We start from the raw sequence: 16,104 nt of genomic DNA, 5'->3' as shown, positions 1-16,104 counted from the left end.
ATTCTCCTTTTCTTTGTCCTCGTTTGAGAGAGACCGTTTGTACAGTAGGTAGATGGGAGAAATACCAATCTCAATATTTTGTTTCCTGTTCCTCTCCACCAGGATGGCAACCCATCACACCTTTTTAAATATGCAAAAGTTCCATCAAGTGACTTTACTCCACTTTTAAAGTCCAAGTTGAAGGACCAGTCGCAAAAGCTGTGGGAAGGTCAGGCGAACAATATCTGTTCATCCTCTTTTTAAGTGATCTTGAATTATTGGGGAAAAGTCAATGATGAAAGAATTGTCTTGTATTTTCAGTAAGACTAGTATGTGACACGATATTGCCTAGCTGCTACTGTGCCATAACTTTCAATATATCTACCTTCCAATCTACCCCTCTCTCTCCCTCTTTTGTTTTCCAGTAATTTCTTGGGAAATAGGGGCCTGGTTGCATATAACGACAACCCAAAGTGTGACCGACTTTTCACGATCAGTGGTGGGTTGTGGCATGTGCTGAGGGCCATTTTGAATATTCAGCCCCCAGTGTGAGTTTGCCATGGTTTGTCATGTTTTCTGAACGTGGCTGGAGTTGTTTGAGGATGAAACAACCCTCAAAAAGTGTTATTTAAATAGAGTTATTTAACCCCAAAACAACCCCAGCCAGTGGGTTTGGGTGAACTGACAAACCAGGGCAATCCTGTGCCATGGAGTTGCCTTAAATAAGCCATGGCCTATGGTGGGCTGTAGTGATTATGTGAATTGACCCTGTGGGTTGAGTATGGGTTGTTGTTGAATCGTGGGTTGTTGAGTCGTGGGTTGTTATATGTGAACCCTGCACATTTCAGTGGCATTAATGTCAGTAGGTTTGTATCGCACAAAAAAGCAAAGGTTGACCATAACAAAATTTCCAAAATCCATGTTGCTGTAATACCTTTATTAGGCCAACCAGAAAATCACACACACACACCAAAAAGAAAAAAGTGCAAGCTTTTGAGAACCCAAGATTTCTTCTTTATGTGCTATGTAGATGTGTATGGCTTCCTCCCCAAAAGCCCAGCCTATAATTTTTGCTACCACTCAATCCCTGTACAGCATGTTTTGCCAATTTAGGGCTAAAACAGACATTACTTTAAATCTGTGTCTATCAGCTACGTCTTTTTCTTTTTTTCCTTTTCTTAAAAAAAATCATTTTTGCTCTAGAGTAGGTGAAAGGACCCTGATCCAGATCTTAAAAGCCCCCCTGCCTGCCACGCTAGGGTCCTAATCCTGAGCAGGGGCCCTGCACTTACTGTAGAGTAAAAATGGGGGATGGGGAAGACATAGATGTTAGACACAGATTTAAAGTAGTGTCTGTTTTGATCCGGATTCTGCCGAGAAGGTGATATGAAATTGAGGCTGTTCCTTTATTTTACAAAGAATTCATAGAATTTATTTTGGGGGAAATGCCATCTAAATTGGCTTGATTGGGTTTTTAACTGTTTTCAACCTGATCTTGCGTTTGTCTTTGGAATGTCTGCATGGTCTATTTTAAAAAATCTATTTCTCACTTTATTCTGATGCATGCAAATGTAATAATATATTGGATCACTTTGGAATGATGCCTGTGCAAACCCAATAAAGGGTACTGTATTTTAAAGCAGAGCTGGACACAACACCAAGCACTGTTAAAACCTTGTTCTGTTTAAGCAAGGAAAAATAATTAAAGGGAAAGATATCTTACCTAAAAGCTATGGACATAATAGAACTTTTAAAATGATACATACTTAGGATACATACTTAGAAATCTTTTAAGTTGGAGAGAAATTTTATTCACTACTTCTGAATTAGTGGAATATTGTTTCCTGCTAATTCTGTTAATACAAATATTTATTCATTTATTTATTTGCAATTATTTTTAGGCCACCTTTAAGGGTAAATCCCTATCAAAGCAGCATACAAAATGAAAACCATATCAAACAGTGACAAAATCTATAACTGCACATCCATTCAAAATTCAATAAATAAAAGTTACTATTTTTTTAAAAAAAATCAATATAAACATAAGTTACCAAGAACCAGGAGTCCAAGAACTTATGGAAAGGCCAGCCAAAATAGTTGGATCTTCAGACCTCTCTTGAAGATCTGCAAAGAAGGGTCCTGATGAGTTCCAGATGGAAGCTGATTCCATTGCTGCAGGTCCATGACTGGGAAGGCCCTCTCCCCTGTACTCACCAGACTAACGGCTCTGGCACCAGGCAAATGAGAAGGGCATTTGGGCCCGTGTAGCATATGCTATGACTATCACCTGAGCTGTCCTAGTTTAGGGATTTTTTAAAACTTTTCTCCATGGATCAATACATCATATACTCATAATTTCACCAGTTACTAATCCTGTGGTCTGAATACAGACTATAGCATCTCTTTGTCAGCTGTTGCCCACAAACGTTTCCACTAAACCTTTTTGCCAAGGTTTGAACAGTGTACACTCCACTGTTGGATCCTTCTTTGGCATGTGATGTTTAAACTGGTGTACATTGGGTTCAATAATTCCATCTTTTGCGACTTTCCCTACTTTCCAATCTGCAAAATATATATGTGTGGCTTTAGACTGGTTGATAAAGTTAGGTAGCTACCAAGTAGTTTCACAGATTCTCATAAATCTTCTTGACCCATTTCCTTGTCTGACAGTTGTCATCTCGACTGTGTGGCATGTTGTCAGGTGGTGGTCACTTTCATCTTGGATGTGGCTAGTGGCTATGCTGCCAAAGTGCAGGGACATTCTGGTTAAATCAGTACTAAGGAAAGGAAAGGAACCTCTCGTGCAAACACTGAGTCATTACTGACTCTTGGAGGGACGCCAGCTTTCACTGACGTTTTCTTGGCAGGCCTTATAGCGGGGTGGTTTGCCATTGCCTTCCCCAGCCATTATTACCTTTCCCCCAGCTAACTGGGTACTCATTTTACCGACCTCGGGAGGATGGAAGTACTAGGAAAGCTCCAATATTGGAAGGACAACTGTGGAAAAAATAGTTTGTTTTGCAGGTACTTACGTTGTACATTGTAGAGTTTCATATTCATTATCTCTGAAAGTTGTTTCTTGATGGAAGCAGAGAGTTGTTAATACAAACTAATCACTTTATATTTCCACTCAATTGAATTCACTTTGGGCTATAGACTAGTTCACTACTTTTGGGCCATTTTGTGTGTTGAGGTCTTGGTTTATAATAATCTAACCACATGTGAAACCATATACAAGAGTGAAAACTGTATGTAGTTACCTAGAACAGGAAACAGAATGGTACTGTGAATCTCAACCAGGACATGGTGGTTGCTTGCCTTTTTGTATTTTGCATGAGTAAGACTCCTGTTCTTGTATTTTGCATGAGTAAGACTTCTTATTGTGCTAGAGAAAGAACTCTGAGGGCTGGTTCACACAGTTGTTCACAATGTCCAAAACTCTCCATGGGATCATTCTTGAGGAAATTGTCCCTGTGATCCTATTGCAGTAGATTGATGCAGTGTTTTCTGCTGCATATATTTTTGCTGTCTATGATTGTGTAAACGACTGCATGTGTACTTTTAGTTCATGCAAGATCCTGTATCAAAGCGCTCACATGTGAGCACACCCTAACACACACACACACGGCGTAATTATGTATTGTTTGGAACGTGCAGCTAAAGATTTGACTGGTTATCTCAACTCCATATGTGCAATGCCTCTTCGTCCATTGACCTGTGAGCCTCACTGACTCCTCGTGCTTTCATAGCTCCTCTGTCTTCTGCGTCCTCAAACATCATAGAGCTGTTTCTGTCCCTAGGCCCTACTGAGGTTTTTCCTCCAGGCTCCCTCATTGGTTAGCCCCTCAGTCCCTCAACTCCTTGCTTCTTCCACCCCTCTTTTCATAATCCTTCTTCCATTTCACATATCCTTTCATTTGACCCTGGTGCCTCATTTGTGTGCAAACTGTCTGGCATGGCTAATCCTCAGCTGATTTTCAACCCTCAGCCTCCACATCACCCCTACCTTATCTTTTTCCTTTCTGACAGCTGCCTGTGCTTTGGGATCTGCAGTGGTATTCTAGTCCATTTCCTGCTGGTATTAACTTTCAAAGTCCTAAACTGCTTTGGTCCTAAACCTGAACCCTAAGATCATCTTCAGAGGCCCTCCTATGGATGCCGCTGCCAAATGAAGTGAGGTGGATGGTTAATAAGGACAGGGCCTTAATAATTGTGGCACCACTGTTGTGGAACGACCCTAGAAAGGCTTGTGGTTATTGCATTTTTATGTCTTTATACTGTCAATGGCTTTGATTTTGGTTTGGAAGAGTTAAAACCATACAGTACAACAACATGATAAAATATAATATAAAACTTCTTTAGAAACAACAAAATAGTTTTTAAACCATCTAGAAAGCTTTGGCTATTGGGCTGTATAGAAATGTAATAAAGAAATAAAACCTTTTCTGATGTTAAGGCTTACATGAGGTTTCCCCAGTCTTTAACTTACCCACCAGAAGCTTTTTTCACATGTTACCTTTCCCCAAATGTAAATAATACTGGTGCAGTTCAGTCTGGGAAGTTGATGAAAGTTCCCTTTTTATCTAGCAGGTTTCAGAGCTGCTGGTTGACCTGCCCACTGTAAATTGATCTAATATTTTTAAGAACTTAAGAATTGTTTAGCAAGAACAGAGCAAGGTTTTGGTTTTTGGTTTCTCTAGGTAAATATTTCTTGTTTGCTTTTGGGTGCGTGAACAACCTGTTACATAAAAGAAGTTAGCTGTTTTTGAATAATTTGTTTCAGATGGACCCTAACAGAATGTCAGAAGAAGATACACACTGTTTGAAAACCTTCCTGAGACTTCAAGGGAATATAGACCTGCAGGAAACAACTTTGGCCAACCAAGAAACAAGGCTCATGTCCGAATCATGCAAAAGGATGAAACAAGCTTTCCAGGGAGCGATGCAAAAGGTCAGTTCACTTCAGCAGCACATGTAACGTGTCGTTACATGTTTACACTGTAATGTTACCCAAGTCCAAGAGAGTTACTGTCACACACAAAATTCACCTTGAAGGTATAAGTAACTGCCCTGTACTGAGGTCATGCCTGCCAACTCCATTGCGTGAGTGGCCCCCCCCACCACTTGTACAGCGGTGATTTAGTGCATCCAGGGCAATGAAAAATGAGTGGAAATGCACGTTTCTGTTAGGAGGCAGGTCGGCGGGGCTCCCATAAGGTAGCCCCGCCGACTTGCCTCCTTCCAGAAACGAGCATTTCCAATTGTTTCGGGGCTTCCCCTAGGAGGGGCTTAACCAGCCGCTCAGCTGATTCCCGTTGTCATTGGAACTATCTGCCTCTTGATAACAAAAGAAATACATGTGAAAACACCAGCGAAATCGGGGCCAGCTTTCGTTACAGAACGTAAGAAAGAGGGCTCCTCGCATTTAGAACACCACCTTGGCAGTTGGGACAGGAAGCTGTATCCCAAACCTGGGATACTGGCTGAAATATACTAGCCCAATACCTACTTTAAAAAGCAAGGGACAGTAACATCTAGTGGTATTGGCAATTTGCAAATAACTACCTACTATTTCTGTGTCTATATAGTATATGTGACCACTGAGGAAGACCCTCCTTTAGGGTCGAAACGCGTTTGGTCTATTTTGTTTTTTAAATCCTTGACTTTGAGTGTTTTTTAATGGGTTCTTAGTATTTGTTAGGGTGTTCTTAATGTGTTCTTAATGTCAGACTACACAGCCCTACAGTGGCAATATACTTTTTTTCTGCACTAGTGAAACTTATTAACGTCTTAAAAGGCTTTTATAATACTTATCCACCTTTGTAGTATATGTGAACACGGATAGTGATACGATCCGTCCCTTTCTCTTACTTAACTATCTAACATAGTGCATTAACCAAAGGGAGTTGGTTATGGTCTGTATTATGCAAAGCCGTCTAGAGACTTCGTACTTCGTGGCTGTGCGTGGATTCTGATTTGTAAACGGAGGCACTGCTGATCTAACTGTAGCTTACATAACAATAAAAACAGTTGTTTTGCACTTTGACTTCTCTGATTGATCACAAAAGAGACCCTGAGGGTGGGCACTGACAGAGACCCTGAGGGTGGGCACATAGAACCCATTTCTCTAACTTCTCTGGTGAAGTCTATGCTCAACCCTGCTAGCTGTAATCTTTTGCTAAGGGCACCATCCTATGCATGTTCAGACAGAAAAAAACTCCTATAACTCCCAGCATTACCCAAACAGCACAGGGAGGGGAGGGGGGAGGGGGGAGGGGGGGCTCAACTAAGGGCCAAACTACACATTACACGAATCACACTTTTAGTACAATGGACTTAACGCTGCCAGCTTTATCTTGAAGAAAAGGCAGCTGAGGGGGCACTGATCCTGCTCTGTTCAGGATCTGGACTAGAGCCCTGTGCCGGTTTCCCTCCAAAAATCTCCCCAGCTGCCACCCGAACTTAAATTTTATTTGTTTATATGCTGCTTTTCTACAGTAGACTGTACCCAAATTAGCTCACAGTAAATATGTTTCTCCTTCGTGGTCTCTGTGCATCATACCTTTGGGCTCCAAGCCTGCGCTGAGCAGAGCGTGGAAACTTCTATAGCCGAGGAACGGGTTTTGGCAGGAACCCTTCCCCCACCGGACAGCACATGCTCCAGCAGGTTCCCACCCGTTCCCTCAGTTCCATTTGACTACCTTATGAGTCGCCTTGTCAGGAACTTCCTCTGTTGGTCAGGAGAGTTTTTTTGTGCTGAGTAGAATATTCTAAAAAAAATATCTTTCTATTCCTTTCTTGTTTTTTCTTAAAAGTAACAACAACAACAAACCCACATTGGCTTTTCTTGTTCTACAACTCCTCTTTTTTCTTTTTTCTAGAGCTGCATGTGGTTCGGGTTTTTTTCTTTTTCCTCAAATCCTGGGGCTCATGGCCCTAAATGCACCTTTCCGCAAGTGTGTGAGTTGTGGAGCAAACTACCCCCAACTAATCGCCACACTCTGTGCCTTATTTGTCTGGGGGAGACTCACGTTACCAAGACCTGCTCGCTCTGCTTGTCCTTTATGAAGCAGATTCGAAAACACAAAGCAGACTGCCTTAAGGCCGAACTCTTGAAGAGAGTGTTAGAAGCGGTGGATAATCAGAGACCAGCCTCTGCCCAGTCACTCCTGATGCCTGCATCCGGCTCTTCTCCTATACAACATCTACCTCTCAGAGGGGCTCTTCGGCCCTGAGTACTGCCTCAGCGGTTGTGGTGGTAAAAAAGCTCTAAAAGAAGGCTAAGGTATCCAAACATGCCTCTGAGGCTGAAAAAAAGAAGGCGGCGGCTAGGGATCCGGAAAAGGCCTCTCAAATATCAAGACAGAATCCCCAGTAGCCTTAGAATCTCATGTTCCTCTGCGGATCTTGCAGATCGAGCTGATTTCTACAGCATCAGAGGGCGAAATTTGAACTATCACCACCAAGACTGAAGCCTCGAGGCACAGAGTTCACATCCTCTAGGGAAGATCTAGATCCCCGATCAGACATCAGGAACTCGGCTCTGAATGGGCTGTCCCACCACATCTCTCATACGCTGAAGCAGGTTGGCATTGTAGAAGGGACAGAGACTTGTATTATGAATGCACCCAGTACCTTGGGGATGCTTCCCTGAGGGATCACCATCGACCCTCATCTTCTCTTTCCAAACCACCATCAGAGGAAGTTTTTGTATTGCCTCCGTTGGTACCAACTCAAGGGAGGCAACAGCCTTCAGAAACAGTGGTCCCAATAACAGCAGAGCAACCACTAACCCCCCACAGCCAGCACCTCAAGAGCAAAGAGAAAGTATCCAACATCATCCTGTCTCCTCTCCACAGTCAGTAGAAGAATATAGAGATGATTCTGCTTCGTATTCATCGATACCTCCATCAATCTCTTCTCCAGACCAGGCCATGGGCTCGAAAGACAGCATTGCCATTGGAGGACATGGGCTTGTTTGCTGATCAAGTGGGAAGAATGGCCCAATCCCTAGGAATTGATGTAGAGCAACCCTCAGAACATCTTCCTGACCCTGTTTTTGATGCAGTTTACTCAGAGTCAACAGCCCTTGTAGCGATCCCCTTCCTCCCTACTTTGCTTCAGACCGTCCAGCAATCCTGGAAAGAACCATCCTTGATGGTGCCTACCTCGAAGAGGCTCGAATCTATGTATTGAGTCCAGGAGAAAGAGGCTGCCTTCTTATTTGCACACCCCAGGGCCAAATTCGATAATTGTTGAATTGGCCCGAGGTCGCTCCCAAAAGGTCCATGCTTCACTGGTTGATAAGGAAGGGCGGAGGCTTGACCTTTTGGGCAGATGGATGTACTCCTCTGCTGCACTAGGGTTGAAAGTGACTAATTACCAGGCCATGAGGGCCCATTATCAGCTGCTTCTCTGGGAGAAGATGAGCTCCTTGTGTGATTACCTCCCAGAAGATCAGAGGGAATTAGCAAGAATGTTTCAATCAGAGGCAGTTAAGGTGTCTCATCAAGAAATCAACACAGCACGGCATCAGGCTGACTGCAATGCAAAATCAATGGTCAGGACTATCACATGCATGGCTTCGGTCCGCTGATCTGGCTCTGAAAGCGTGCTCGAGAATCGAGGACTTGCCGTTTGACAGAGAGGGTCTGTTGAATATGAAAACAGATGAACTCCGCCCAGAAAGCTAAAAACACAGCTCATAGGATGAGGTTGGGGGTACAACAGCAACCCCAACCTTACAAGCCTCGTTGCTGGTTTCGCCAGCAGCAGCCAATTTTTAAGGAATATTCTGACAGGCAGCCTCGATACCAACCTCAGTTCCAGTGTAAACAGCAGCAGTCTTCGTCTTAGTACTGACAAGGCCGTGGCAAGATGGATCAGACATCAAGGCGGCGTCTTTGACTCGTTGATCCGGTTGTTAGCTCCGTTGCCATCTCCTCCAATCTTCGGGAACCTCTTACATCCTTTTCTCCCACTTTGGACATAACTGACTTTGGATATTTGGGTTCTGGACATTGTGGCAAGAGGATACAGAGTAGAGTTCAAAGTCCTCCCTCCCACCAGTACCGTGAGAGTGACAACTCCTTCTGAGGTTTTAAGGTTGGAAACAGAAGGGTGCTATTCAACGTAAAACACCTTTTCAATCACAAGGAGCATTTTCCTCCCAGTATTTCATGGTAGCGAAGCAAGATGGGGGACTTCGCCCTATTCTGAACCTCAAAGGTCTCAATGTTTTTCTCCTTACCAGGAAGTTCCGAATGACTACCCTGCCAACTGTCCTTCTGCTTCAGCACCATGAGGTGTGGTTCGCGGCTGTGGACCTAAAGGATGCATACTTCCGTATAGAAATCCATCTGTCATACTACTGTTTCCTCAGTTTTGTCATCGGGACCAAAATGTTCCAATTTTGAGTCTTTCCCTTTGGTCTGGCAACGGCACCAAGTGCATTTACCAAAGTTTACCCGTAGTTGGATCACTAGCTCCTACTAAGGTCATTGAGGACTTCACTGGAAGCTACCATCGAGTTTATTCTCAAGTTTCTCCAGCAATCAGCCTTTATTTGAACAATGAGAAGTCTACCCTATGCCCTACACAATGCATAAAGTTCATAGGGGCAATCCTATACTTGAGAGTAGGCCATACATACTATTTATTTATTTATTTATTTATTTATTACATTTCTATACCGCCCAATAGCCGGAGCTCTCTTACCTCAAGAGAGACTACTTGCACTAGTCAGTATGGCAGAGCGACTGTTCCTATGCCAGGTTTCAAGCGCCCACTCAGTTCAGAGACTGCTCAGACATATGGCAGCAGCAGTTACAGTCATTTAGTGGGCACGATTGAGAATGCAACCTCTACAGAACTGGTTCCTCTGTGTCTTTCCCTTTGGGGCCAATGCTTAGAAGTCCAGGTTGCAAGTACTGTCGAATGTCGCTCACGCCCTTTGATGGTGGATGAACCAAGAGAACCTGTCCCAGGGTTCAGTTTCTTCCTCACTCTCTGTCCCAGACCATCACAACAGACCCTTCGATAGTGGATTGGGGGGCTCAATGCAGTCCTCTGAAGGTACAGGGGATATGGTCTCAATGAGAATCCCGCCTGCATATAAATTACCTGGAATTACACGCCTTCGAGCCAGAGATAAAGGGACACCATGTCCTGCTACTCACGGACAATACAGCTGCCCTTCGGCACTTGAAGAAGCAGGGTAGCATGCATTCGTCTGAGTTGATGGACATGACCTTGAAACTGTTCAGTTGGATTGTACCAAGAGGTATCTGTCTAACCGCTGTTCGCATAGCAGGTATGGACAATCTCGCTCTCCTTAAGCTGTTTGAACGTTGAGTCGCACGAGTGGCAACTTTTGCCCCAAATACTTCGTCACCTCTTTCAGAGTCCCATTGTCGACATGTTCGCCCTGGAATGGAATGTAGTCTGCAGAATGTTTTGTTCTAGAGGGGCTCTCTGTCGGGCATCGCTAGGGGACGCCTTCCGGTTTGTTTGGCGCAGAGGTCTCCTCTACATTCCCCCTCCATTTCCATTGATCGTAAAAGCCTTTTCAAAGATCAGACTGGATGGAACCTACGGCATAATCATCACTCTTTGGTGGCCTAGGCAACCATGGTTTGCCCTCCTCCTTAGGCTCTCCAGAGGGGAATATTGGAGACTCCCCCTGAAGCTTACAGCATGGAGAGTTCGCAATTAATAGGAGACTCCTCAATACTGGAAGAGGTCTAGTCTGTCCTTCTAGCAGCACAGAAACCTGCTAGAAGATCTTATGAGGCAAAGTAGTCAGTGTTTAAAAGATTCACTGATGGGCTTTGATGCTAGCTCTGCTTCGGTGCAGGGCATTATATATTTTCTGTGTCTTTTATATGACGGGCCTGAAGCTGTCTTCCATCAGGGTTTATCTGTCAGCAGTCTACACCCCGAATCTATGAGCAATCATTATTTTCTCATCCTATGGTTAGAGAATTCCTTAGGGGATTAAAGAGTCTGGTGCCACCAGTTTGGTCAATAGTCCAATGGGACTCTCCGTAGTGCTGAGGTCTCTTATGTCCAAGCTCTTTGAGCTCTTGGCTATGGTAGATATGGTAGATATTCACCTACTTTTGTGGAAAGTAGCATTTCTGGTATTAGTGACTCTGCGCTCTAAAAATTGACTCTTCCTACTTCGTGTTTTATAAGGACAAGATGGACCTGCTTCTGGATTCTTCCTTTTTACCGAAAGTATCTTCTGATTCTCATGTTAATCAGCACATTTCTTTACCAACCTGGAAGAAGGTGGAAACAAGACTGCATGCCCTTAATGTGAGAAGGGCATTGGCTTTCTATAAGTCTAGAATGACTGCTGTTTGCACTACAAATAGGCTTTTTGTCTGTTATGGCATAAACCGTAAAGGTCAGCCTGTGTCTTCACAGAGACGTGCTTCCTGGTTAGTGCAGATAGACCGGCCTACGACTTGGCGAAGCTGAAGTTGCCTGGTCAGGTTAGAGCCCACTCAACATGAGGTGTAGGTGCTTCTACAGCTTTTGGTCAAGGTGTACCGATCACAGACTTGTGTTGAGCGGCAACCTGGTCTTGCCTGTCGACATTTATGAGACACTACAATGTCAGAGCTTGATTGGATGCATGTTTGGGAGAGCCATGCTGTCTTCAGACTTTTAAGAGTGCACCTACCGTCCTCTGGTAAGTTAGTTTATTAATCGCCCATAGGTGTCATGCGCAGAGACCATGAAGGAGAAATGCAGGTTGCTCAGCTATAACTGTAGTTCTTCGAGTGGTCATCTGTGCATTCACACCGCTCTCCTCGCTTTGGTGTCACTGTCATGTTGATGGGGATTCTGAGGTGGGGTTCCTTCCTCAGTTTGAGGCCTCTTAGGTGGTCTCAAGGAACTGAGGGAACGGGCAGGAACTCATTGGAGTATATGCAGTATGGTGGGGACAGGGTTCCCGCCAAAACACGTTCCTCAGCTATAGAAGTTTCATGGCTAGGCTCAGCGCAGGCGTAGAGCCCGTAGGTATGAATGCACAGATTACCACTCAAAGAACTATGGTTACAGGTAAGCAGCCTGCATTTATTATAGGTTGGATCCAAGCATAGTCATACTTAGAGCAGACTCAGTAGATCACTATTATTTCTGTAGTCCAGATGAAGAATTGATTTGTTCAAGGCCTCCAAGATTCTTCCTGCACCACTCAGGTAATGTTGGAAGATTGGGGCTGCATGGTAGGAAACAGGATTGTCCCAAGTCTGGAGAAAGTGGATAATACTAGAACATGGGGCCAACCCATTTTTCCGCAGGGATGGTTTCAAACAAAAGATTTGCTACGTATATTCAAAAGAAGTACAATCCTATTTGAGTACCATGTACCTCCAAGAACATTGGCTGTCGGGCTTTTAGTTTTTGCTGGAAATTTTCCTGAGAAACTGAGCATGATATACTTGTTTCACATGAAACTGGCAGCAAATGTGAGACCAGCATTTAATGGGAGGACTCAACTGACTTCCAGAGAGCCTTTAGAGTGTTAGATTTCTTATGCATCACTGAGTATTTAGCTCTATTTAAATGTAATTACAATCTAATCTAGGGCTGTTTAAAAGCTGACAGAGTAGTAGGCACTTGATATGTACTGTCTTTCCTAATAGCCCCTTGCGTAGGAATATCTTGGTCCATTTCCTCTTGATTGCCTTTAAGGGATGCTAATGTCCTAACAGTTCTGTTAATAAAAATTATGGCAATAGGTTTTAATTGTGCTAGTTCAAAGTTTAAAGAGGAACATTGTCTGAATGGTGCTGAAGGAGGTGTGCTGAACAGAACCATATGTAATCCTGCACATTGTAAAATTATAAATATAAATTTTTGCAAGGGTGGGCTTTGACTTCTGTGTTCCGGGAGAGACTTGGTAACATGCACAGCTAATATACTGTGCCAGGGCTATGTAAACTGTCTTCAGCATGTATTTGGTGGGGTTGGAGCGAGTTTAGCCTCCTTTGTTCTAGGCCTCATCTATATCTAGAGGCCGGGGGAGTGGGAGAGTCCTGGGCTTACCTGGTTCTGGCATCATCCCCCTGCGTCTAAACACCAGCGCGTCATCTCGGAACTGAAGAGGGTGTTCCTGGCATAGTGGGGTTTTGTGCGTGTGGTCCTCATCCAGCGCCTTGGTGAGACTTTTTTTTTTAAATGGAAAAATTCAACACCGGAAAATGAGGATGGCGAAAATGCTGCCATCCACCCCTGATGAACAGAGAAAAAGAGGAGACCTAACAAAAGTAGAACAAACACAAGGAGAAGACCTAAGAATTGTAATGTGTGAACATATAAATGCGATCAAAAATTGAAAAAACATGGTAGGTTGGACTGAATTTAAGCTGTATAACAATTGATGAAATGAACTATCATGAGTGGACAAAGTAATATGTACTTATGTCTGTATCACAATCAGTCGGCGTAACAGTCAAAACAATAAACAATCGAGATTTGCATAAACAATAATAAAAGAGTCAAAACTGTCAACAATGAACAATATGGATTAGCATAAACCATTAGTAAAATATAGTATGCTAACACTATAATTAACAGTCACTCAATATTGCTCAAATTGAGCTTCAAGAACAAGCAGATACTCCTTAAATGGACAGACTGAACAACGCAAAGAATAAAACTAAACACAGATGACAACTCCAGAATATCTTGTCCGTTTCAAAAGCTTCATCAGTGAACAGCCCAATGCGATAAAGATGAGGGAGGACGCGCTGCACTCTGACAACCGTGGGGGAGTAAGCGCTAAAGTATGAAGTAGAAGGCAAATAAGTGTTCCTGCAAAGTTACTAAAAAATCTGAAAAGTCATAATTTGTTATAAGGCGAATAAAATTGTTACCATCCTAAATCGGATTTTTACGTAGTTTAAGACAGGCGACTATGCCACAATGAATGATCAAGAGGATATATGTTCTCTCCTGTTATAACATAATCGGTAAGAGTAAATAAACAGTCCATTGTTTAACAAAATATTCTAATACTGGAAAGTAATAGCAGTTAACTTGCCTGTGGAGCCTCTTAAAACTAGTGCTGTTCCTTGACTGACAGGTGGGAGGATGTGAATGTGGAGCGTGCAAAAACGCCAATATATAAGAAGTTAAATAAAAGCAGTTAAGTGGGTGTGATCACAAGATCGCTACTTCGTTAAGATTAACGAGGTCCAATGTGAGAGCACAAATTTGGCTGACAAACTGAAATGTTTTAAAGAGGTAGATAAAGAAATTACCGTTAAGTGTAATAGACTAGGTTGTTGGCTGGTCAGCAATTTAATAAAACAGCAATTTCATAAAAAGGGTGACACAATGAAAGGAGAAACAAAATGAAGAACAAATTCTGAAGATATATCATGAGCAAAATCATGAGAAAGCATTTAAAGATAAGATGAAAGGTCTAATATATCACTGAGACCCCTGGGGGACAATGTATTTAACTTATGAATCCAAAATAGCCTCTCTTCTAGACAAAACTTCTAATAAACAGATGCGTTGAAATGGCCTCTGTTGAATGTGTTCTAATGCAAATCTATATAAATAAAAATGTAAATGTTCGTTCAAAACAGACGTTATATCTCTGAAAGTTCTTCACCGATTGCTTTGAAATTTTGACACAACGTTGCGTTCGAATACGCGAGTGTTGTTATGTAACTATGTTCTATATGGGGTCAAAGGTTTGTCTTAAAATCGAAGAAATAGGCCTCCTCAAAACCAGTCTTGCTGATCATTGTGACATCGCCAACCAGTAGGCCAATCTGCTGCCTCTGCCTCCTCTCCTATTTGCATGTTTTCTCACAATTGGCTGAGTGAATATAGATGTCACACCTGTGACAGTTACACGTTCTGAAGAAAGGTAACTGCCAGGAGTTTCCGCTAACCCTCTCACCGTAAAAACATCCTTTTTAAAAAACCAAACAATCTGCTTTACTTCATCCAAATAATGCCTCGCAGAAGATCACACTTAGGTCGTCGTACTCGTGGAGCGGAAGCACTGCGACGAGAAATTGCAAATCAGACTGAGGAAGAACGGGCATCAGCAAACGAGAAAAAAAGAAAAAGAATGCGTCAAATACGTGCCAAGGAACCAGCCAAGCAACGTTCAGCCAGACTTGAGGATGCACGGTTGCGAGCACGGCAATCGCGTTCTACAGCTTCAGATCTGTTTTGTTCTCAACAGAATGAACGCGACAGGCTGAGAGCGGCTGAAAGACGTCAACGAGAAAAAGCACATCAGCGTCAAACACAACTCCGTGGTAAACAACCACACGATTACAATCGCCTTGCATTCCGGTACAACCCAGCTGATGATTATAGTTTGAGGCGGCATGTTCTCATTGGCACTGTGACTGAAGTGTGTCCTTATTGCAAGGCTCTTAAATTTAATGGAAAAACAAAAGGAATGTATTGCGCTGCTGGAAAAATTAAACTGCCTCAACTTGGAGAACCACCAGAGCCATTCCAAACTTTGCTTGCCGGATATACCGCAGAATCTAAGCATTTCCTATCTAACATCAGGAAATACAACTCATGCTTCCAAATGATGTCGTTCGGCGCAGAAATCATCACAGCTCCATTTATGCCAACTTTCAAAGTCAAAGGACAAATTTATCATAAAGCCGGCTCCTTCCTTCCGTTTCAAGATAGTCAACATAAATTCCTACAAATGTATTTCATTGGTGATGGCAATGATGAATTGAACGCACGCTGCGGAATTTATACCGGCATAAAAAGGCCCATCGTTTCAAAACTGCAACAGCTACTTCACGAAAAAAACAATTTAGTACATTTGTTCAAAACAGCAATTGACATGATGCCATCTGATACACACAAGATTGTTATTCATGCTGACAAAACGCCTGCTCGAGAACATGTGCGAAGATTCAATGCTCCAACTATAGACGAAGTGGCAATTGTTATAGTCGGAGATCAATCTTGACAGGACCTTTCAAAGGTGAAGATGTCCTCATTCCTCGCATTCCTATGATTCCAACAGATATGCCATTTCAATTTAAGAGATTACAATTCCCAATTCGATTGGCGTTTGCAATCACCATCAACAAAGCTCAGGGCCAATCTTTA

At 43.0% G+C, this 16,104-nt stretch overlaps 1 protein-coding gene across 1 annotated transcript in view; it reads left to right on the top strand.

The window, feature by feature from the left end:
* TNFSF11 (TNF superfamily member 11) overlaps positions 1-16,104 on the top strand; it is a 41,678-nt gene that overhangs the window by 6,126 nt on the left and 19,448 nt on the right. Inside the window, exon 2 of the mRNA XM_063127422.1 lies at positions 4,763-4,930. Within this exon, the coding sequence (XP_062983492.1) occupies positions 4,763-4,930 (168 nt within the window). The remainder of the gene's footprint in view (positions 1-4,762; positions 4,931-16,104) is intronic.

This window comes from Elgaria multicarinata, chromosome 5 (assembly GCF_023053635.1).
Source record: "Elgaria multicarinata webbii isolate HBS135686 ecotype San Diego chromosome 5, rElgMul1.1.pri, whole genome shotgun sequence".
Classification (NCBI taxonomy): Eukaryota; Metazoa; Chordata; class Lepidosauria; order Squamata; family Anguidae; genus Elgaria; species Elgaria multicarinata.
Note: the sequence above shows the minus strand (reverse complement) of the source record. Positions and strands in the feature narration are given on the sequence as shown.